This window comes from Sus scrofa, chromosome 1 (assembly GCF_054392235.1).
Source record: "Sus scrofa isolate SSC_HxYL_T2T_F1_AM1 chromosome 1, Sscrofa_HxYL_maternal_Yorkshire_Landrace_v2.0, whole genome shotgun sequence".
NCBI lineage: Eukaryota > Metazoa > Chordata > Mammalia > Artiodactyla > Suidae > Sus > Sus scrofa.
Window position 1 is genome coordinate 132,663,706 of NC_139383.1, and position 18,072 is coordinate 132,681,777.

Consider the following 18,072-nt stretch of genomic DNA (forward strand, 5'->3'; position numbering starts at 1 on the left):
GGATGGACTGTTTCTCATTCAGTATTATACAATAGTGATGGAGTAAGAAAGCAGCTGAAGGGTCTTTTGAATTTCTGCTGCAGATCTGCGAATGAGCTACTGTTATGCGAAGTTTGAAGGAGGAAAGTGTTCATCACCCAAATCCAGAAATCACTCCAAACAGGAATGCTGCTGCGCCTTGAAGGGAGAAGGTTGGGGAGATCCCTGTGAGCTGTGCCCTACTGAACCCGACGGTACGTCTACCATCTGTATCTCTCTTTGGGTCTCTCCAGGTGCAGGCCTTCAGAAGGTAGGACAATCTCATTGCTAACTAAAACGTCCACTAAGATCATTCTATCTCAGGCCGAGGTAGTTGTTTTCTTCTGAATGAGTTTCTGACTCAAAGCTGCCCAAGTTGGAGACAACACCAGCTCTGGGAGCATGGTTAACTTCCTCTGGTTCTGGGCTTGGCTTGTTCCTCCTGTTCTGATATGTGGCACTTTGGGCTCCACGTGATACTGGGGGAGGAGCCTGTAGCCAACTGCCACCGGTCTGCCTACTAATGAGGGTTCTTCCCCACCGCAGAGGCCTTCCGCCAGATCTGTCCCTATGGAAGCGGGATCATTGTGGGACCTGATGATTCAGCAGTTGGTGAGTGGCCTGTGCTGGGTTCTCAGCACATCTTAATATTCTCCACCAGCCTCTTCCTGGTCATTTTTTCATTTATCTCAGAAAAGTAAGCTCTGTTTTTTGGTCTTTTCATTAGGATACCAATTCTATTTCATGTTAATTCTATGGTATGTTAATATTGTATTGTGATACTAGATATTCCATCGATTAGAATAATCAATGATGATTTACCTTTGTGTTTCAAAAAAAAAATTGCCTTCTAATTCACTGTTTTTTCTTCCTTTGCTTAAGACATGGATGAGTGCAAAGAACCGGATGTCTGTAAACACGGGCAGTGCATCAACACCGATGGCTCCTACCGCTGCGAGTGTCCCTTTGGTTACATTTTGGAAGGGAATGAGTGTGTGGGTGAGTACCAAGCAATTTCTCCTTTTGGGATTTTACCAATTAGAAATAAAGCCATTCAGCATCTGCACTAGGAAGTGTAAGTGCCAAGAAGGGTCAGAAGTAAGTTCTGTTCACTCCTTCAGGCCTCATTCATCTAGCAATATGTGCCACGTCCCCACCATCTACCAGGCGCTGTGCTAGGTTCTTTGACTGCAATACTGAACCAAGCCAACACAGTCCTTCCCTGAATCTTAAGGTCAGATGAGGAAGGCACTGAACACATTTGGAGATATGGGATGGACAGCATTATAATGAAAGACTTTGGGGAATTTCAAAATTAAAAAAAAAATCATTAACGGTCATAGTCTTATTCTCTCCACATGCAAAATGTACCCAGATTTTGTTACACTCAGTACTATGAAAGGCTGTGTACCCTATGTAAATCCCTCTTGTTTTAACCCCCTTATTAAAATGTCAAAGAATGGCTCCTATGGCTGACCTTTGACCTCTCAATTCATGAGTAGCTCCCAATGGAATACAAGTATTATGTCTATTTATCTAGGAAGTCCAAAGCCATGCAATGTGACCTGAATTAATAGTGGCATAAATTCTGAAGCTCTGTACATTAGAAAGTGTTCTTTCCATAGAGGGAAGCAGGGCTTGAGGTTTTCACCTACAGCCATGGCTGTGGGAACCTAAGCAAGTTTGTCAACCTGCCTAAGCCTCAGAATGTCATATCATGCAGTTGGACCAAAATATTTCTAATTACCTTACAGCTCTAAAAATCAATGATACTGTGATTTTCATTAACTCAAAGGAGATGTAATAGTCTTGACAGTGAAGTGCACTCTTGTAGCAGGACAGAAGTAGAACTGTCAGTGTTTTCCCTTTGGTACCTTCAGTTAGTGCTACGATGTATGTGAGAGACGAGCCTTATCACCCAGGGTCTCTCTGCCGCACCCTCTTGCCCTCACTGTCTGACCTCAGAACCTAACACAAGACACCACTCTGGTAGCAATCCGTTGCTCTTCTGTGCTCTAGACAGCTAAGATAGCAATGTTATTTCTCCAAAATGTCCCTTTCCCAAAGGAAGCTATTCAGGGTGGGTGGGTTAGGACACATACGAATTTGTTAGACTTCCTTGGGAAGACTTTTTCTCTCTCCACAGTTGTTTAGAGAGATCATACCCTAAACATAATTCTTTCTAGCCTTCCTCTGCCTAATGTAAACCATCTGGTTTCAACAAAATCTACTTGAATCTTGACTTTATCCAGTGTATTAATTTTGCTTAACCTCTGGTCTCTTACTTTGCGTAAGTTTAGTCTTCTATTTTATATCTGGCAAAAATCTATCATGTTTAAGGCTTCTTGGAGAATGATGTAATGTAAGACCCAACTGGAGATGAATTTCTAGCTTTAAGTAAGTGAAAACTTTTGACTGTGAGAGAAGCCTCACTTTAACCCTTCAAATATCTATTCCCTGTGTATGTACTTGTTCATAATGTAGGAGGCTAGACAGGCACATGGCCAAGGGCTAGAAGCCCAGGTAGTGTTACTGTTACTGCCAGGGCCACTTAGCAAATCAAATTTCACAGCTATAAATCAGTGATAATATGACACATGCACTCCTTTCTTGCAAGGACAGAATGAGAATAAAACAAGATGTTAGCCATCAGAGTACTCTGATAGAATGAACGGTATTATATGAGTCCAAGTCCATTTTCTCTCAATGTATCATGTTTTGACTACACTTCTGATCACTTGCAGACACTGATGAATGTTCTGTGGGCAATCCTTGTGGAAATGGAACCTGCAAGAATGTGATTGGAGGTTTTGAGTGCACCTGTGAGGAGGGCTTTGAGCCTGGTCCAATGATGACTTGTGAAGGTAAGCTTCTTAAAAATAGAACAATTGGGTAGATGTTCTGATCACAGGGCCAGCAGTTGGTCGATTAAAATTCTTAATATGAAATTCTGCTAAAGGTATATAAAATCAAGAAAATCTGGGCCTGGTAGGCCATGTGATAATTTCTTCTCTGCGTGGCCTCATCTCTGCATATAGTTTCTAAAAAAGATGTATCCGGTTTATGGCACAAGTTACACTGAATCTCATGCAGAGTTCTTGTTGATGTCTCTACTGCTCATATTTACATACAACAGCTATTCTGTCTACTACGCTCTTTTTTATTTTCCATTTCATGCTTTTTTCTTTGAATCTTATGTTTTATTTTTCTTTTCTTCTTTTTCTTTTCTACTCTTAGAAGCATTTACACAGAGATAACCACCAATATCCTTTAGTGATTTGGGGGCAACCACAGCAAAAGAGGTTGTCCATTCTCTATTTGCACCTCTCAGTACACCTGGAAGGATGTATGGAATGAAGAACAGGGGATGGAATGTCTAGAACAGTGGTTCTCAGAGGGTGGCCCCTGGATCAGCCACATCAGCATCACCTGGGAACTTGTCAGAAACTCAGGTTTTCAGGCCTCATCCCAGACCCTCCTGAGTCAGAAACTCTAAAGTGTGGGACCCAGCAGCCTTCCAGGTAGTTTAGACACTCTCTCAAGTTAAGAACTGCTGGTCTAAGGAGAGCGTGAAGGGGAGGTGAAGGCAAAGTGAGCTTTTCAGTAGAGATATGACCCATTAATGCCCATAGTCCAAGTTGTTGGTGAATCTTTAAAGGCTGTGACTAAAACATGATCTGGGGTCTCACAGATGTTCTTTCAGGATCACTGGCCTTAGGGAGAAGCATGATGATCAATACAGTCTGTTTTAACAGAACATATTCTGATAGTTCCAAACTATGAAATCTATAGATATCACTTTGAACTATTAGTCTATTACTATCATTCCTATCTGTTTAAGGCTATAACTTGGGTATCAGTATGAACTCACTATCTCTCTAAGTGTAAAATTATTCAGAATACCATTTTCTTAGATATAAGAATCACTGTTACTTCACAGTGGGAAAGGGGAGGTGGTTAATGATACTGGATGGGACTGCTTCTGTTCTGATGGCAGTTGACCTAGCAGTTGTTTTGGCTCAATGGGGTAAAACTATTCCCCACTCCATGTGACTTTAGGAAGTGACAACTGGTCAACTTGAGGTTTCAAAGCCAGCATTTCAGAAAAGCTTCCTTTCTGGAGGGTGACCTATAATTTCTCATCTGCCTAAATAACAGTAATTATACCATGATAATAGGCATAAACCGAGATTGTGCTGGGAGAACCAAGATACATGATCACTCTACTTGTACCAATTTTTTGTTTTGTCTTTTTAAGGCCGCATCCACAGCTTATGGAGGTTCCCAGGCTAGAAGTTGAATCAGAGCTGCAGCTGCTGGCCTATGCCACACCCATGGCAATGTGGGATCTGAGCCACATCTGCGACATACATCACAGCTCCTGGCAACACTGGATCTTTAACCCACTGAGAAAGGCCAGGGATCAAACCCATGTCCTCATGGATAGTAGTCAGGTTCATAACCTGCTGAAGCACAACAGGAACTGCTACTTGTACCAATTATAAAATGACCAACTCATTCTATAATTCCTTAAAAGTGAGAGACTATTTGATCCATCCATGTTTATGAAAATGCAGCATTACAACTTTTGGTAAAAGTGTATTACTTTTTTTGGTTGACGCCCATGAATCATTATTTTCTTACTGCCTTCTGCTACAGATATAAATGAATGTGCCCAGAATCCCCTTCTCTGTGCTTTCCGGTGTGTAAACACTTATGGGTCATATGAATGCAAATGTCCCACTGGATATGTTCTGAGAGAAGACAGAAGGATGTGCAAAGGTGAGAAATTCACGTTCAAGATCCATCTAAGCCAGGGAGCCCTAACTCTGTGATAGGAAATGTCTCTCCTCTGCTTCCATTAGTAGAGAAAGGCTGAGAATGGAGGAACATTGCTGCAGTCCGTGGACAACATGGGGGTTGTCATTGCTACCTCTCCTCCTGCACTGTAGCTTGAAGCAACATCAAGCTAAGTTGAGGACTGCACTACAAATCCTTTTCAGTTCACTATGCATTGCATGCCTATGACATGCCTGCCATTCTGTAAGATATAAAGATGACATTGCCCCACATTCAAGAAGCTCAATATGAAGAGGTTGAGACAGATAAATAGTCATATTACACTGTGAGAACTGAGAACACAAAGAAAGGAATGGGAATTCTAAAAGATAATCCCCATCACAAAGGAATATTATCTTCTAAGAATGGGGTAGCACATGGACTCTAATTAAACAAATTCCATTAAAAATTCTTACTGAACACCTTCAATTGCCAAAGCAATGGACTAGGCTCTGTTATACAAAGTTGGATAAATCACGGGGATCCTTGAAGAGGTGTAACTTGCTCTTCACAAGGTCTTAAATGAGCAGATACCTATTCAGAAGACTTAAGAAAATTTTTTTCCTGAAGGTAGGAAGATTTCCCAAGGGAGAGCTCCACATCACATGAAGCATTAGGTCCAATGTTCTCAGCTCAGACCATATAAAGCGGAAAGATAAATAAGAGGAAATTGCAATAAGACAGAAAGTAAAGAATGAGGGAGACTTCCCTCACACCAGAAAAAAGGAAATAAAGGGGAAGAAACAGTAGAGAAGATTATTTTTTCATGCTTACCTTTTCCTCAAAATATAAAAGCCAAAACTTTCATTATACAATGATTCTAACATTAAATCATATTAATGTTATGATATTGATATAGTCTCATATTTTTATTGTAAGTATTGTATAATGGAAGCTTTGGTTTGTAATTATAATACATTGTAATAATGCTGTTGTTTTGTTGTAATTATCATCATTTTATGAAAGCTTTAAGATCTTTTTAGTTTATCAAGAAGAACTAGAAATCACATTCCCTGCTTTTGAAGAGGTTATCAGTTAGCAATTTCTCCATTCACTTCCAAGGCTGGTAGAAGACTCCTTCCCATTTTTAAGAGGAGAGGCCAGTACCCAACAATGCAAAAGGAAGTAGGTTGACGCTGAAATAGTGTCAGTGAAAATTGGTTACCTAATACCATTTTGTGTTTAAAAGGCAGGAAATTAATGCAGCTCCTTTTATGAATTTGTGATTGTGCATTCTTCCCAGATGAGGACGAGTGTGAAGAGGGGAAACATGACTGTGCTGAAAAGCAAATGGAATGCAAGAATCTCATTGGCATGTACATCTGCATCTGTGGACCTGGGTATCAGCGGAGACCTGATGGAGAAGGCTGTGTAGGTAAGGGAATCCCTGCCCAAGGAGCTTTGAGTTGGAAGTGACAAAGGACAGAAGGGATGTGGTTCTCTGAGTCCCTGTGGGCACTGTGTCCTTCATGGCCAGGGCCATTCTGCCTCTGGTACCTCATATCATGACTTTCTGTGGAGGCCCCCTTACCTCTTGGTTATCTATGAATTGCACCAGAAACTTCTTTCTCCCCTCTGAAATGGCCTTTGCCTGCTTTCTAAGCTCATTTTGCTACCAGGATTGGAAGGCAAGGCATTTCCTCTAGTCCCTTCATTTACTGCTTATGCTCCTTTGTTGTGTGGAGATCCTTTCTCTCCACCACATTGTAATGGCTCTCTATTGACTTAACTTTGCTTCTACTGCCCCACTGAGTACAGATGCGAGGTCCCTGTGGACTGGGAACATCTACATCCAGAGAATCTGGTCTTGTCCAGAGGGAGGCCCAGGCACTGGTATTTTTAAAAGCTCCCTGGGTGATTCTAATGTGGGTCCAGCATCAAAACCATTAGTAGACCAGGGACTAGCAAACCACAGCCCTAGGACCAGATTCAGCCTGCCAGCCTATCACCTCTTTTTGTAAATAGACTTATATTGGAACATAGCTATAAACATTCACTATTTTTCCATGGCTGCCTTCATGCCACAATAGCAGAGTAGTTTTAACAGAGATCGTATGGCCTGCAAAGCCTAAAATACTGGCTATAAATTATATAGCAATACCATAATATTGCTGTTAGTTACAGAAAGTTTTCTGACCTCTGATCTTTAGTCAGTAAACATAAGAAAAAGTATTAGAAGATACCCACATGCATCCTTTTCCTTTTGAATAATCAGTGACATCAGGAAAGCATAGTTTATGTTGTCAATTAAGAAGCTTAAGAACTTCATTGTCCCCTTACTCTCTAAGATAAGGAATTAAATGGAAGTTAAAGAGCAGACTTTAAAAACACAGAAAAGAGAGGTTCCTTTGTAGTGCAGTGGGTTAAGGATGTGGCATTGTTACTGAGACATCTCAGGTCCCTGCTGTGGTGCTGGTTCCATCCCTGCCCCAGGAACTTCCACATGCTATCAACTCTACCCAAAAAAAAAGAAAAAGTATGGGAAAAGTATGTAGATTTATGATCATACACCATATCTTCTTAGATCAGAGGTTCTCACCTTCGGCTGCACATTGGAATCACGTGGCGAGCTCAGGTCCCACCCCACATACTCTGATTTCACTCGTATGGGGGCAGCTGGCACATTGGGAATGCAAATCTGGTTATTTCTGGCTTTTTAGGGCCATACCTGAGGCATATGGAGGATCCCAGACTAGGGGTCAAATTGGAGCTGTAGCCACTGGCCTGCACCACAGTCACAGCTATGCCAGATCCAAGCCATATCTGTGACCTACATCACAGCTCATCGCAACGCCAGATCCTTAACCCAGTGAGCAAGGCCAGGGATTGAAACTACGTCCTCATGGATGCCAGTCAGATTCATTTCTGAGCCACGATGGGAACTCCTGAAGCTATTTTAACATTGCTTTGGATGTCATGTTCCAACTCTGTGCCTCTCACAAAGATATCTTTGCTTCAGGGGCTTGGAATTATTCTTGATGGGAAGCCTCTAGGCAAATTATTTATGATCTTTCCAAATAATCATAAGATTCTCCAGCTATTTTAATGCTTCTTTTAAGCCTAGGAGACTGAATCATGATTACTTAATACTGTTAAAGTATTATAATAAGCATAATCTACATTAAGTCAGAAGATTAGTGTAGACAAACCCTCTCAGGTCAAAACTATCACAGATATTATTCTAGTGAAGTTCTGTAGTATTTCTTCAACACATTGATCTTGAGGGTTTTTTTGTTCATTTAAAGTAATCATATGAGAATCCTTTAAAGATATGGAAAGTTTTAAATTTTAAGTGAAAAATATTAGTGTACCTAAAATGCTATCATCTATGTATAAGTATATAAAAATGCTATCAATTATGTTTTTAAAAGGGTGGAGATAAATACACATATGTTTGTATTTGTACAGCATAGTTCATTTTCTACAGGGATATTTTACAAACTGGCAGAAACACTGGTTGCTTCCTAGGCAGGGAGTTTGGTGGCTGGGGAAAAAGGGAAGGGAGGGGCATTCTTGCTGAATATTCTTTTATACCTTTTGATTTAGAGACATGTATAGGTTACCTATTCAAAAAACTGATTTAAAAAAAAAAAAAAAAACTGTCTTTGTACAAAGCAGAACAATGACTCCTCTTGTTTTTAAACCATGCAGATGAGAATGAATGTCAGACCAAGCCTGGGATCTGTGAGAATGGGCGCTGCCTCAACACCAGGGGGAGCTATACCTGCGAGTGCAATGATGGCTTCACGGCCAGCCCTACCCAAGACGAGTGCCTTGGTGAGTTCAGACCACAGGATGCTTTTGTAACCCCAACCTCCACGCTGGGAACACTGAAATCAGATATCTTATTTAAAATAATAGAAACTGTTGAAATTTGAGGAAAGGTTAAAAATGTTCATATTTTGAGGATGACTCAATGACTTATGTCCTTTGGACTTAGCACCACCCTGAAGCTACATTCCTCCTTTGCTAATTGTATCACTGCATCACTTGTTTGGAATTTCTTTTTCAGATGCCTTTTTAAGCCCTTGATGCTTAGGATCAGTTTCCATATGTTTCTCTGCCCCTCTCTATAGCATGACTATTCTCCTTTATTTCTGGGAGCAGATTAAGAGTTATAATGTTGTTAAGGCCAGTGACTTTCTGCCCACTTACTGAATTTCTTGTCTTGTTTTCCCCAGAAGCCATCCTTTCTCTCTTACTGATGTTTCCAGATTTCCCTTCTTGCTCCTTCTCACTCAGGGTAAAGTGTTACATACTTTTTGGGTTTTTTAATCTGACCACATTCTGAATACACTGTTATGCTCCTAAAATTCCCTAAAATCCTGTTGTCAATATCATGTCCCTTCCAGACAACCGGGAAGGGTACTGCTTCACGGAGGTGCTCCAAAACATGTGTCAGATCGGCTCCAGCAACAGGAACCCCGTCACCAAGTCTGAATGCTGCTGTGATGGAGGGAGAGGCTGGGGTCCCCATTGTGAGATATGCCCTTTCCAGGGCACCGTGGCCTTCAAAAAACTCTGCCCCCACGGCCGAGGGTTTATGACCAATGGAGCAGGTACTTCATTTTGTTCTGATTTTTAACCAATGAATCAGATACTTCATTTATGGCCCAGAATTTGCTTTATGAAGAACAGACGAGAATACAGAATCTATAATATGGCCATAGGCTGAGTTACCTAAACCCAGCTTAGTTTGAGAAAAATTCTTCATCATGGCATTTTAGATATTCAAGGCCATGTTGCCCAAGTGTCCCTGGTATGATTGTGTGTACTTGGGTTCTTACGATGGCATTCCAAGGAGTCCTCAACTTTTTAAGTTGAAATTTGTTATAAATCAGTTAGCAGGTTACTCAGAATATAATATTTTAGATAAACTTTGGAATAAATGGTCACTAAATTCCTTAGCTAGTCTATCATTATATATTTTAACATGAAATTGTCTGAACAATTTGCATGAAAGACACATAAAGAAGGCTGATACACAGCCCTCAACATGCACAGGTTCCATATCCATAGATTCAACAAATCCTGGATTGATATCATTCTGAGGTTAATTGAACCTGCAGCTGTAGTGTACCAACTGTTACATCATTCTATATAAGGGACTTGAGTGTCCATGGGTTTTGCTATCCGCAAGGGGTCCTGGAACAAATGCCCTCGGTATGGAGGAAAACCTGTCCTTGTGTTAAGACACAAGTGTATCTGGAAGAGTGTAAGCTGCTTTAATTTGAGAGGAATGAGGAGGCTGTCAAGAGTCTGAGGCAGCTCTGAAAAAGACTTCCAGGCCTATGTTTATCAATAGTAACTGCAGTTGTTTTTAGTGTCATAAAAGAGAAAGGAGAGAGACTTTTTGAGCGCCTTGGGAGGCAATCAGAAGTGAGACAAAAAAGATTAAATATAATTTGTATTCATGTTAGAAAGATGTGGCCAAAGGTGGGATAACAGAACTGGATGTGATAAAAGAACTGGAAAGATTAAATGGACTGACCAAAACCAATTATAATTCTCTAGAGGATGTGAAAGCAAGATAGTGCAAAGACTCATTTCTTAAGACCAATGAGGGTTATGCTTTATTGCATTTTAGAGTAAACTTGAGAAAAATCAGGAAAAATAAGAACTGTTGATAAAAAATGGTTTTCTGGCAATCAAAAGCTAAGAATTCATTTCGTATTGGCACCTTACCAAACAGTAAGCAACAGATGGGTCAAGATGTGGGGGACAGTGTCTTTAATGCCCCACAGGGCATACTGACTAAATCTTTCTCCCTACGGTGGAGTTGTGACTAAGGGTCTCTCTTCCTTAGCAGGCTGCAAAAACCCCTCCCAGTGATCCACTAGTGCCTCCCTTACCAAAGGAGGGAAATTTGGCCCCATTTCTCTGATATTATGCTACTTGTTATTTTTCAGTATTAACTTTAAACACAACAAAAAAAATAGAAAAAAAACTTTCCTTCTTAATTTGGGCATTCTCTATTAGAAGAAAACACTATTTCCTTATCGAAAGGATCTACTGCTATGATTCACTTATGAGATGTCTGCAAGGAGGTAAGACTGATGGCATGAGATGGAGCAGGAGTTAAGTCTAGATGAGATGGTTGTTCTTTGGACCCAAAAGAGGAAAACAAAAAGTTAGAAGAGTGATTTTTTAAGCTTTCTCTTATAGTCTAATGAAGTTATTCATTTACATTTTAATATGTTACTATTACATATTAAATTTATGCTGTCATCCCTTTGGTTTAATTTCTTAGGTCCATAATATAGTAACACAGTTTTAGTATTTACAGTGAAATGACCCCTACATATTAATGTCATCCATTTGATAATATCTTTCTAATTTTAATTTTTATTTATTAAATTATAGATATTGATGAGTGCAAGGTTATTCATGATGTTTGCCGAAATGGGGAATGTATCAATGACAGAGGATCATATCATTGCATTTGTAAAACTGGCTACACTCCAGATATTACTGGAACTGCCTGTGTAGGTAAGTGTTCTGTTGGTTCATTCCTGGGTAGAAATTGTACATTACAGCAAAAACAAAAACAAAAAAAACCTCAAACCAAAACTCTAAAAAGCCTGTGTAATTTCATGAGGAAGCATAAAACAATGATCAAAGATTGCATAGAGTTTACCTTTTCTTTCCTCAAAACTAAGATTCTTTGTTAGGTACTGTGGGTATTGAGCATTTACCTATCTTTTTAGATGGGCAGTCACACTGTATCTCTTTGATAATAGATCTTAACGAGTGCAACCAGGCTCCCAAGCCCTGCAACTTTATCTGTAAGAACACAGAAGGGAGTTACCAGTGTTCATGCCCGAAAGGCTACATCCTGCAGGAAGATGGAAGAAGCTGTAAAGGTAAAGTAGCACTTGCCTTCTCCCACTCATCTGCCGCAGGGGCACGGGGATATATATCCCTTTGCCTTTGAGGGATCCATAGGCACAAGGTGCTGCCTTGGGGTCAGGGCTGCCCTGGGGTCTCCCTCTGACACACCTCCTATGCTGGATGGAGGCAGGCTGAGGCCAGGGAGGTTGCAGATGACCAGTGGCAGCAGCCATCCTCACTGCCGGCCCCAAGGGTATCCATGGAGAACATCCATGAGGGTCTCAGAGACAGCAGGGCCAGCTCTCCAAGGCTCGAGATACCTAACTGATTACCTTAACACAATGTAGGAAGCAGAAAGGATGTAATCAATCTATTCAAACAATAATATAGCTTACATCTCCATCATGGTCCTGCCTGGCTCACATTAATCAATGTCATGACCCTAGAGAACCTTGTACCTAAGTACCCACTTTGTCCAGGTTTTTGTCCTGCAAAATAGGGCCATTCCTGCCCTCCAGCAGCTTGAGAAGTAAATATCACAAAGAATTAAGAAACAGCAAAACTCTATGCAGAAACTCCTCATAGATGTTATCCTTTGCAAGATTTTATTGGTATAAATTTACTCTTGTAAATATCTACCCCACCAAGAAGAATTTCGCATGTTGAATGAATAGCACAAATGAGTCAGAGTTAACGATAATTTGAAAAATGAGGGATTTGGAGAAGGAAAGGTAGACCAGATGGCAGAATAGGAGTTAGCACATTCTACCATGAAGCGTGGAAGGAGAAAAAGGGAAACAAAGGAAGTTAAACGATAGGATGGAGTGGAAGAGGAGAGCAAAGAGAAGTAGGGCCCTCCCTCATTCCTGTCTGCTGAAAGGGAGAGAGTCAAAAGGCAGGTAATACAGGATAACACATGAACAATGAATCCTATATAATCCTGTAATTTGGGGAGAGGAAATTGAGAGAGCTACTCGAAAATGCTGTCTTAAACAAAGAGTGGCTCATAGCTTTGTTCTCCTTAAACATAGAACTTATTCTACATCTGTGGATCACAGTAAGTTCTGGGAAGGGTAAGGCTACAATTCAGAGTACAAACTTCATCATGGGAATGAAAAACCAAATTTAGAAGAAAAAATATCTGTGTGTATATTATTTCTAACAAGCAAAACAAATTTACAGCATTTTTTCTAACTTGTGAGGGAAGAAAATGTATGTTAGTAATTATGTTCTTTCACAATGTATATAAAGCATTTATAATGCTCGCTTTACGGTTTAAGGTATAGAAAAAGCAGCTATATGATTTGTATAGATGTATTTACAGTATAAGTCCTTTTCTCCTATTCTTCTCATAAGGTCTAAGTTCTTCTATATACTTGGTATATATGACTCAATAGCAAAATGAGTGGTGCAGGTACAGGTACTATTGAAACAGAGGAAAGAGGCTAGGAGGATGGCCCCAGAGGAAATGTGGGACCAGCACTTGGCCCATAAGAGATGGGTAGGATCCAAATAAGAGGTGGTAAGAGAAAAAAAAAAGATATTCCTGGATGTGAAATCACCAAGCTGTCCGCCTCACCTGTTTGCAGGTAATCTTCAGCAAATGTGTGATGGTGGGTCATAGAGAGGGCAGGTCACCTGCTGGCCGGAGACATAGCTGTCAATAATGCAGAAACCAGAAAAGCAGAAACAGCACCTCCTCAGTAGTGGAAAGAGCATAAAATTGGCTCCATTTTAAGAGATGTCAGCACTGGGAGAAATATGGGCAGTTCTTTCAGTTAGGTCCACTCCAGATATTACTCTAGCCAGGAACTGGCACTGACCTGCAGCTCCAAGCACAGTTCTGCTCAGTGATAAAAGATCACAAGAAAGGGAGGTAGGCAGACAGCCAAGCAGGAAAGAAGGTAGGTAGATTCCTGAATTCACTGTGGGTTGGGTTTTTTCCCATTAAAATTTAATTAAAAAGCTGGAATACACTTTTATATCTCTTGAAGGTTTTAAATAGCAACGCAGTTCAGAATGAGCTTACAAGTTCCCACAGTGAGGAAAGAGGCCCTTTCAAAGCTGAGGGTTTCATTGAGAAGGGGAAAACAATATTGGATAAATACTGTAGAAAGGTTTTTTTTTAAAATGCTGTTAAGCTTATCAGAATATTTTTGTTTGTTTCCTTCCTCCTGATTGCTTAATTCTCTTTTATCCAAAGGAGAATCTCTAAACAAAGAAGTCGTTTTTGTTTGGTTTGATCTGGTTGACCATCTCATCTGAAAAGATTAAAAACAGGAAGCCAAAAACCAAGCAAAGAAATTCATTTCCAGCCTCAACATTTCTTTTTATATTTCAACTTGAATACATATTTTCAATGTTCTGGAAATTTTTGAGAGTTAATCCTTTACTTCATTTTGCAATTTATTTAAATTTTATAACTTATTTGACATATCTTTGTTGAGAAATTCCTGCATTCCTATAACTAAAAGGAATTGGATCCCCAAAGAACTGCATTTTGGGGTCTCATTTGGAACCTCATTTTATCTTTCAAACCCTTATCTCCTGGGTTCCTCCTAGCCATTTGCTGTGGTTCTGCTCTGACCAGGTCATTTGAGATGTAGAAATGAAAACTCAGAGCTGCTTCCCAGGGCAGCTTCTAGGTACTTGGGCTTCAGCTTAATCCCAGTCTCCATCTTGCATTTTCTTGTAGATCTCGATGAGTGTGCAACTAAGCAGCACAACTGCCAGTTTCTGTGTGTCAATACCATTGGCAGCTTCGCTTGCAAATGTCCTCCTGGATTTACCCAGCACCATACTGCCTGCATTGGTAAGTGGGAGGGGAAAATCCCTGTATGGAGTGTAGCTGTTCCTCTGACAGATTGTTTTCCAAACGCTTCTGCTGTTGGAATAAGATTATATTAAAAAAAAATAGGTGAGTTCTGGTATGTGTGTGCATGTATTGGAAAAGTTAATGACTTCACTTGGCCTTTTCTGAGCAAATCACCCTTCTCTCTTCCTTTTCAACAACACAAAGAGAGCTTCAGGGAAGTCGAACCTTTTCCTTCCCCCCATTGCTTCTTACAGATAACAATGAATGCACTTCTGACATCAACCTGTGTGGGGCTAAGGGCATTTGCCAAAATACTCCTGGAAGCTTCACTTGTGAATGCCAGCGAGGATTCTCACTTGATCAGAGTGGCGCCAGCTGTGAAGGTGAGTTTCGCCCTCAGCTTGATCCAGCTGGTCCATCCTTGTGGAGGTGGCTTAAGTGACTATCCATGCCTGCATTATTGTCCTCTATGAGACATCAGAACTGAGCACAGGGAGACAACCAGCAGAGGATAGGAAATGTTTCATTTAGTTTGCACAGGTCCCACAGATGCATCTCCTGTTTCATGCTTGATCATGTCCATAACACTTGCTTTTCCTAAGTATAACAAGATTTTTTCTGCTCAAGTTATTAATTTAGTATAATGGAGAATGACCCTCAAGAAAAATAGCTAGATTCCTGACTTTGATTAATTTTCTAGCCATTAGGTCCACAGTGTTAAAAGGATTCTCTCAATGTGAATCAAATATATGAAGAGTAACTCTTCTGCTAATGTATACTTAAAAGTTTCCAAGTTATTTTTTAGGACTCTGTTTTTGTATTGACATTTTGGTTTCTAATTCTGGCACAAATAAGGAAATACAAATAATTTACACAGCTATCCCATAGAGTACTCTTGTATCTTGCATTAGTTTCTTCATTATTTTTATTTGTGGATTTTACCTTTATAGGAAGGTTTTCCTCCTTGGACTTATCAAAAGCTCCAGGGTAAATACTCTTGAAGTTTTGGGTGGTAGAATAATTTTTTAGGGGTTAGATTTCTTACTATAATTGCCTTTCACTTTAGCATGCATATAAATGTTGCTTCAGAGAAAGCCTCTACGACAAGCATTGATTGTGACCAAAAGATGACTCTGCCTTTTTTTTCAGATGTGGACGAGTGTGAAGGAAACCACCGCTGCCAGCACGGCTGCCAGAACATCATCGGGGGCTACAGGTGCAGCTGCCCTCAGGGGTATCTCCAGCACTACCAGTGGAACCAGTGTGTTGGCAAGTACTTTTCCCCTGTTAACAAAATGAATTGCTATCAGCTCCTATCAGTCAGAATACTGCTTTCTTTCTGAAAACTTTAACAACTTGTCATTGAAGCAATACTCTTTCTAAGTTGTCCTTAAAAAGAGGTTGAAACTAGATGGAAGCTATGGCCTCTGCAGAATATCAAATTAAGAAAATAAGGGGTACTTTGAGGATATTTGAAATGAAATTCCTTCAGAATTCCTAGATTACCAGTATCCTCTTGCTCTTTGCTTCACTGCTGGCCATCAGCCCACAATGGAGTTCTCTTCACCTTAAAGGCCAACAAAATCTTGCTTCTAACTGAAAACTACCAGCCAGCTAGAGGCTATTACGAGCTAGAGGCTATTTTGAGCAGCTTCTGGCCTTCAGAAGCAAAAGTGGGTCCATTCAGCATTACATGTCTTTAGGGCAGAATGCAAGCAGCAAACATGGCAAATTTTTTCAGGATTATCAAATTCTTCTGAAAATTAAGGAAGTTGCACAGATTCTCTCAAAATGAAAAATTTTTTTGATTCCATGGTGTCATGGGAAAATAACTCTCAATGTGAATCAGAGAATCCCAACAGTGCAAGTTTAGAGAGACTCCAATCCATTTAGCCCAAGCCCTTTGTTTTATTGATGAAGGCCTGAAAGCCCAGGGAGGGAAGGCAGTCTGTCCTTATCGGTTCTTTGGTAAGGACCCAAAGCTCTTAATTTCATGTTTTAGGGCTGCCTTTCTAGCGTTGCCTTCACTTGTTTTTTTTCGTAGCAAGCAAGCAGCATTGCAAGCTTGGTGCTCTGGTGACCTGTTCAGCTACCACTCTCTTTGGCAAAAACAAAAAAGTGACTGCATCCTGGATGTAGCTTCACGTTGCAATGCTTGACTTTCCTCCAAATTGGGTCTATGTTCATTTATCAAAAATGTATCTCTCTCCTCTGGTTTGATTCTTTGCAAGAGAAGACACTGTTTTGCAGAGATGAGTAGAGTTGTCTAAAATGACCCCAGTACTAGAGTTTAGGCTACACAACTTGCTGAATAGCTGTCTGGTTTTAATAAAAATGCCTTTGCTCATTATCAGCTCAGGGAGGTCTTGGCTGTTCATCACCGGTTTCTGACACCATTTATAGAACTTCCAGCGTTAGCCTTGTTGATTCAATACCTAGCGTATGAGCCTGTCTGCCCTTATTATGTAGGTCCCCTGAATGAGTCTGGAGTTGTGGAGAAGAGTATAAAAGAGGTTAGGTCAACTACTACTGGATGCTACCATCCTCTTCCTACATTCCGTCTAGAGATAGTAGAGATGGCCAGGTCATGCCCTTGTTGCCTGGAGATTCTACTTTGGCCCTGTGAAGATCATATCCTGGGTGATACTTGTAGAAGAAAAAGTCTTGCAAGAAGTAGAGAGAGGAGGATCAAGATGGCAGAATAGGAGGCTGTGGAGCTCACTTCCCCCTGGCAAATACATCAAAAATACATCTACATGTGGAGCAGCTCTCACGGAAAACCACTGGAAACTGGCAGAGGATCTCTTATTCAACTCAAGCTTCAAGAAAGCTTGAAGCTTCATGTAACTGGTAGGATGGGGAAAAAAAAGAAGAATAAAGCATTAGGATGGGACTGGAGCCCCTGGGATGATCTGTGAAGGGGGGAAGGTGGACGAGACAGCCCTCACCCTGGGAAACCTCTTTGCCTGCTTGGAGGCCTGCTGGGACAGATGGAGGGGCCTGGACTCTGTTTGTGAGGCTTGCACACATGCTGACTTGCTAGCACTCATGATGGAGAGAGACCAGGGCTGATGACAACCACCTTGCCACTTCTCAGTCTGAAACATGCATCGGATAGAGCTGCCAGCACAAGCAGTGTCTAGGTGCTAAATATCAGTAGACAATCCTTGGGAGAGGACTTGGTCTAGCTGCAAAGAGATAGCCTCAGCAGCATGGGATGTGATCTGGGTGAACCACAGAGCTCATTGTCAGCACACATACAGCAGGGGGTCTGGCAACAGCAGACTTTGTCAGCGCACACCAGGTGGTACCACAGAAACACATCTCTGGCTTGGGTTGACAAGCCCTAGCAGGAGCGCTCTGGCTCCACCTCTTCCACACCACAGCAGGGAGCCAAATCCTGGGAGAGGTTTGCCACAGAGGCAGCCCAGGTCCAGAGAGCCATGTAACCACCTCCATTCCTGCATCCACAGTACTGCAGCCCACAGAACCAGCCTATACCACAACACAGCCTAGCACTAGCTCTAGGATGAACACAACAGAGAAAGGGATACAATCTTGGGCTGTTT

At 41.0% G+C, this 18,072-nt stretch overlaps 1 protein-coding gene across 2 annotated transcripts in view; it reads left to right on the forward strand.

The window, feature by feature from the left end:
* FBN1 (fibrillin 1) overlaps positions 1-18,072 on the forward strand; it is a 258,581-nt gene that overhangs the window by 225,875 nt on the left and 14,634 nt on the right. For both annotated transcript variants that reach the window (XM_085011361.1, NM_001001771.1), the window contains 13 exon segments: positions 84-233; positions 565-630; positions 901-1,017; positions 2,763-2,882; positions 4,678-4,800; positions 6,101-6,232; positions 8,509-8,634; positions 9,210-9,416; positions 11,221-11,346; positions 11,598-11,720; positions 14,384-14,500; positions 14,758-14,886; positions 15,653-15,772. In XM_085011361.1, coding sequence (XP_084867487.1) covers positions 84-233; positions 565-630; positions 901-1,017; positions 2,763-2,882; positions 4,678-4,800; positions 6,101-6,232; positions 8,509-8,634; positions 9,210-9,416; positions 11,221-11,346; positions 11,598-11,720; positions 14,384-14,500; positions 14,758-14,886; positions 15,653-15,772 — 1,656 coding nt within the window.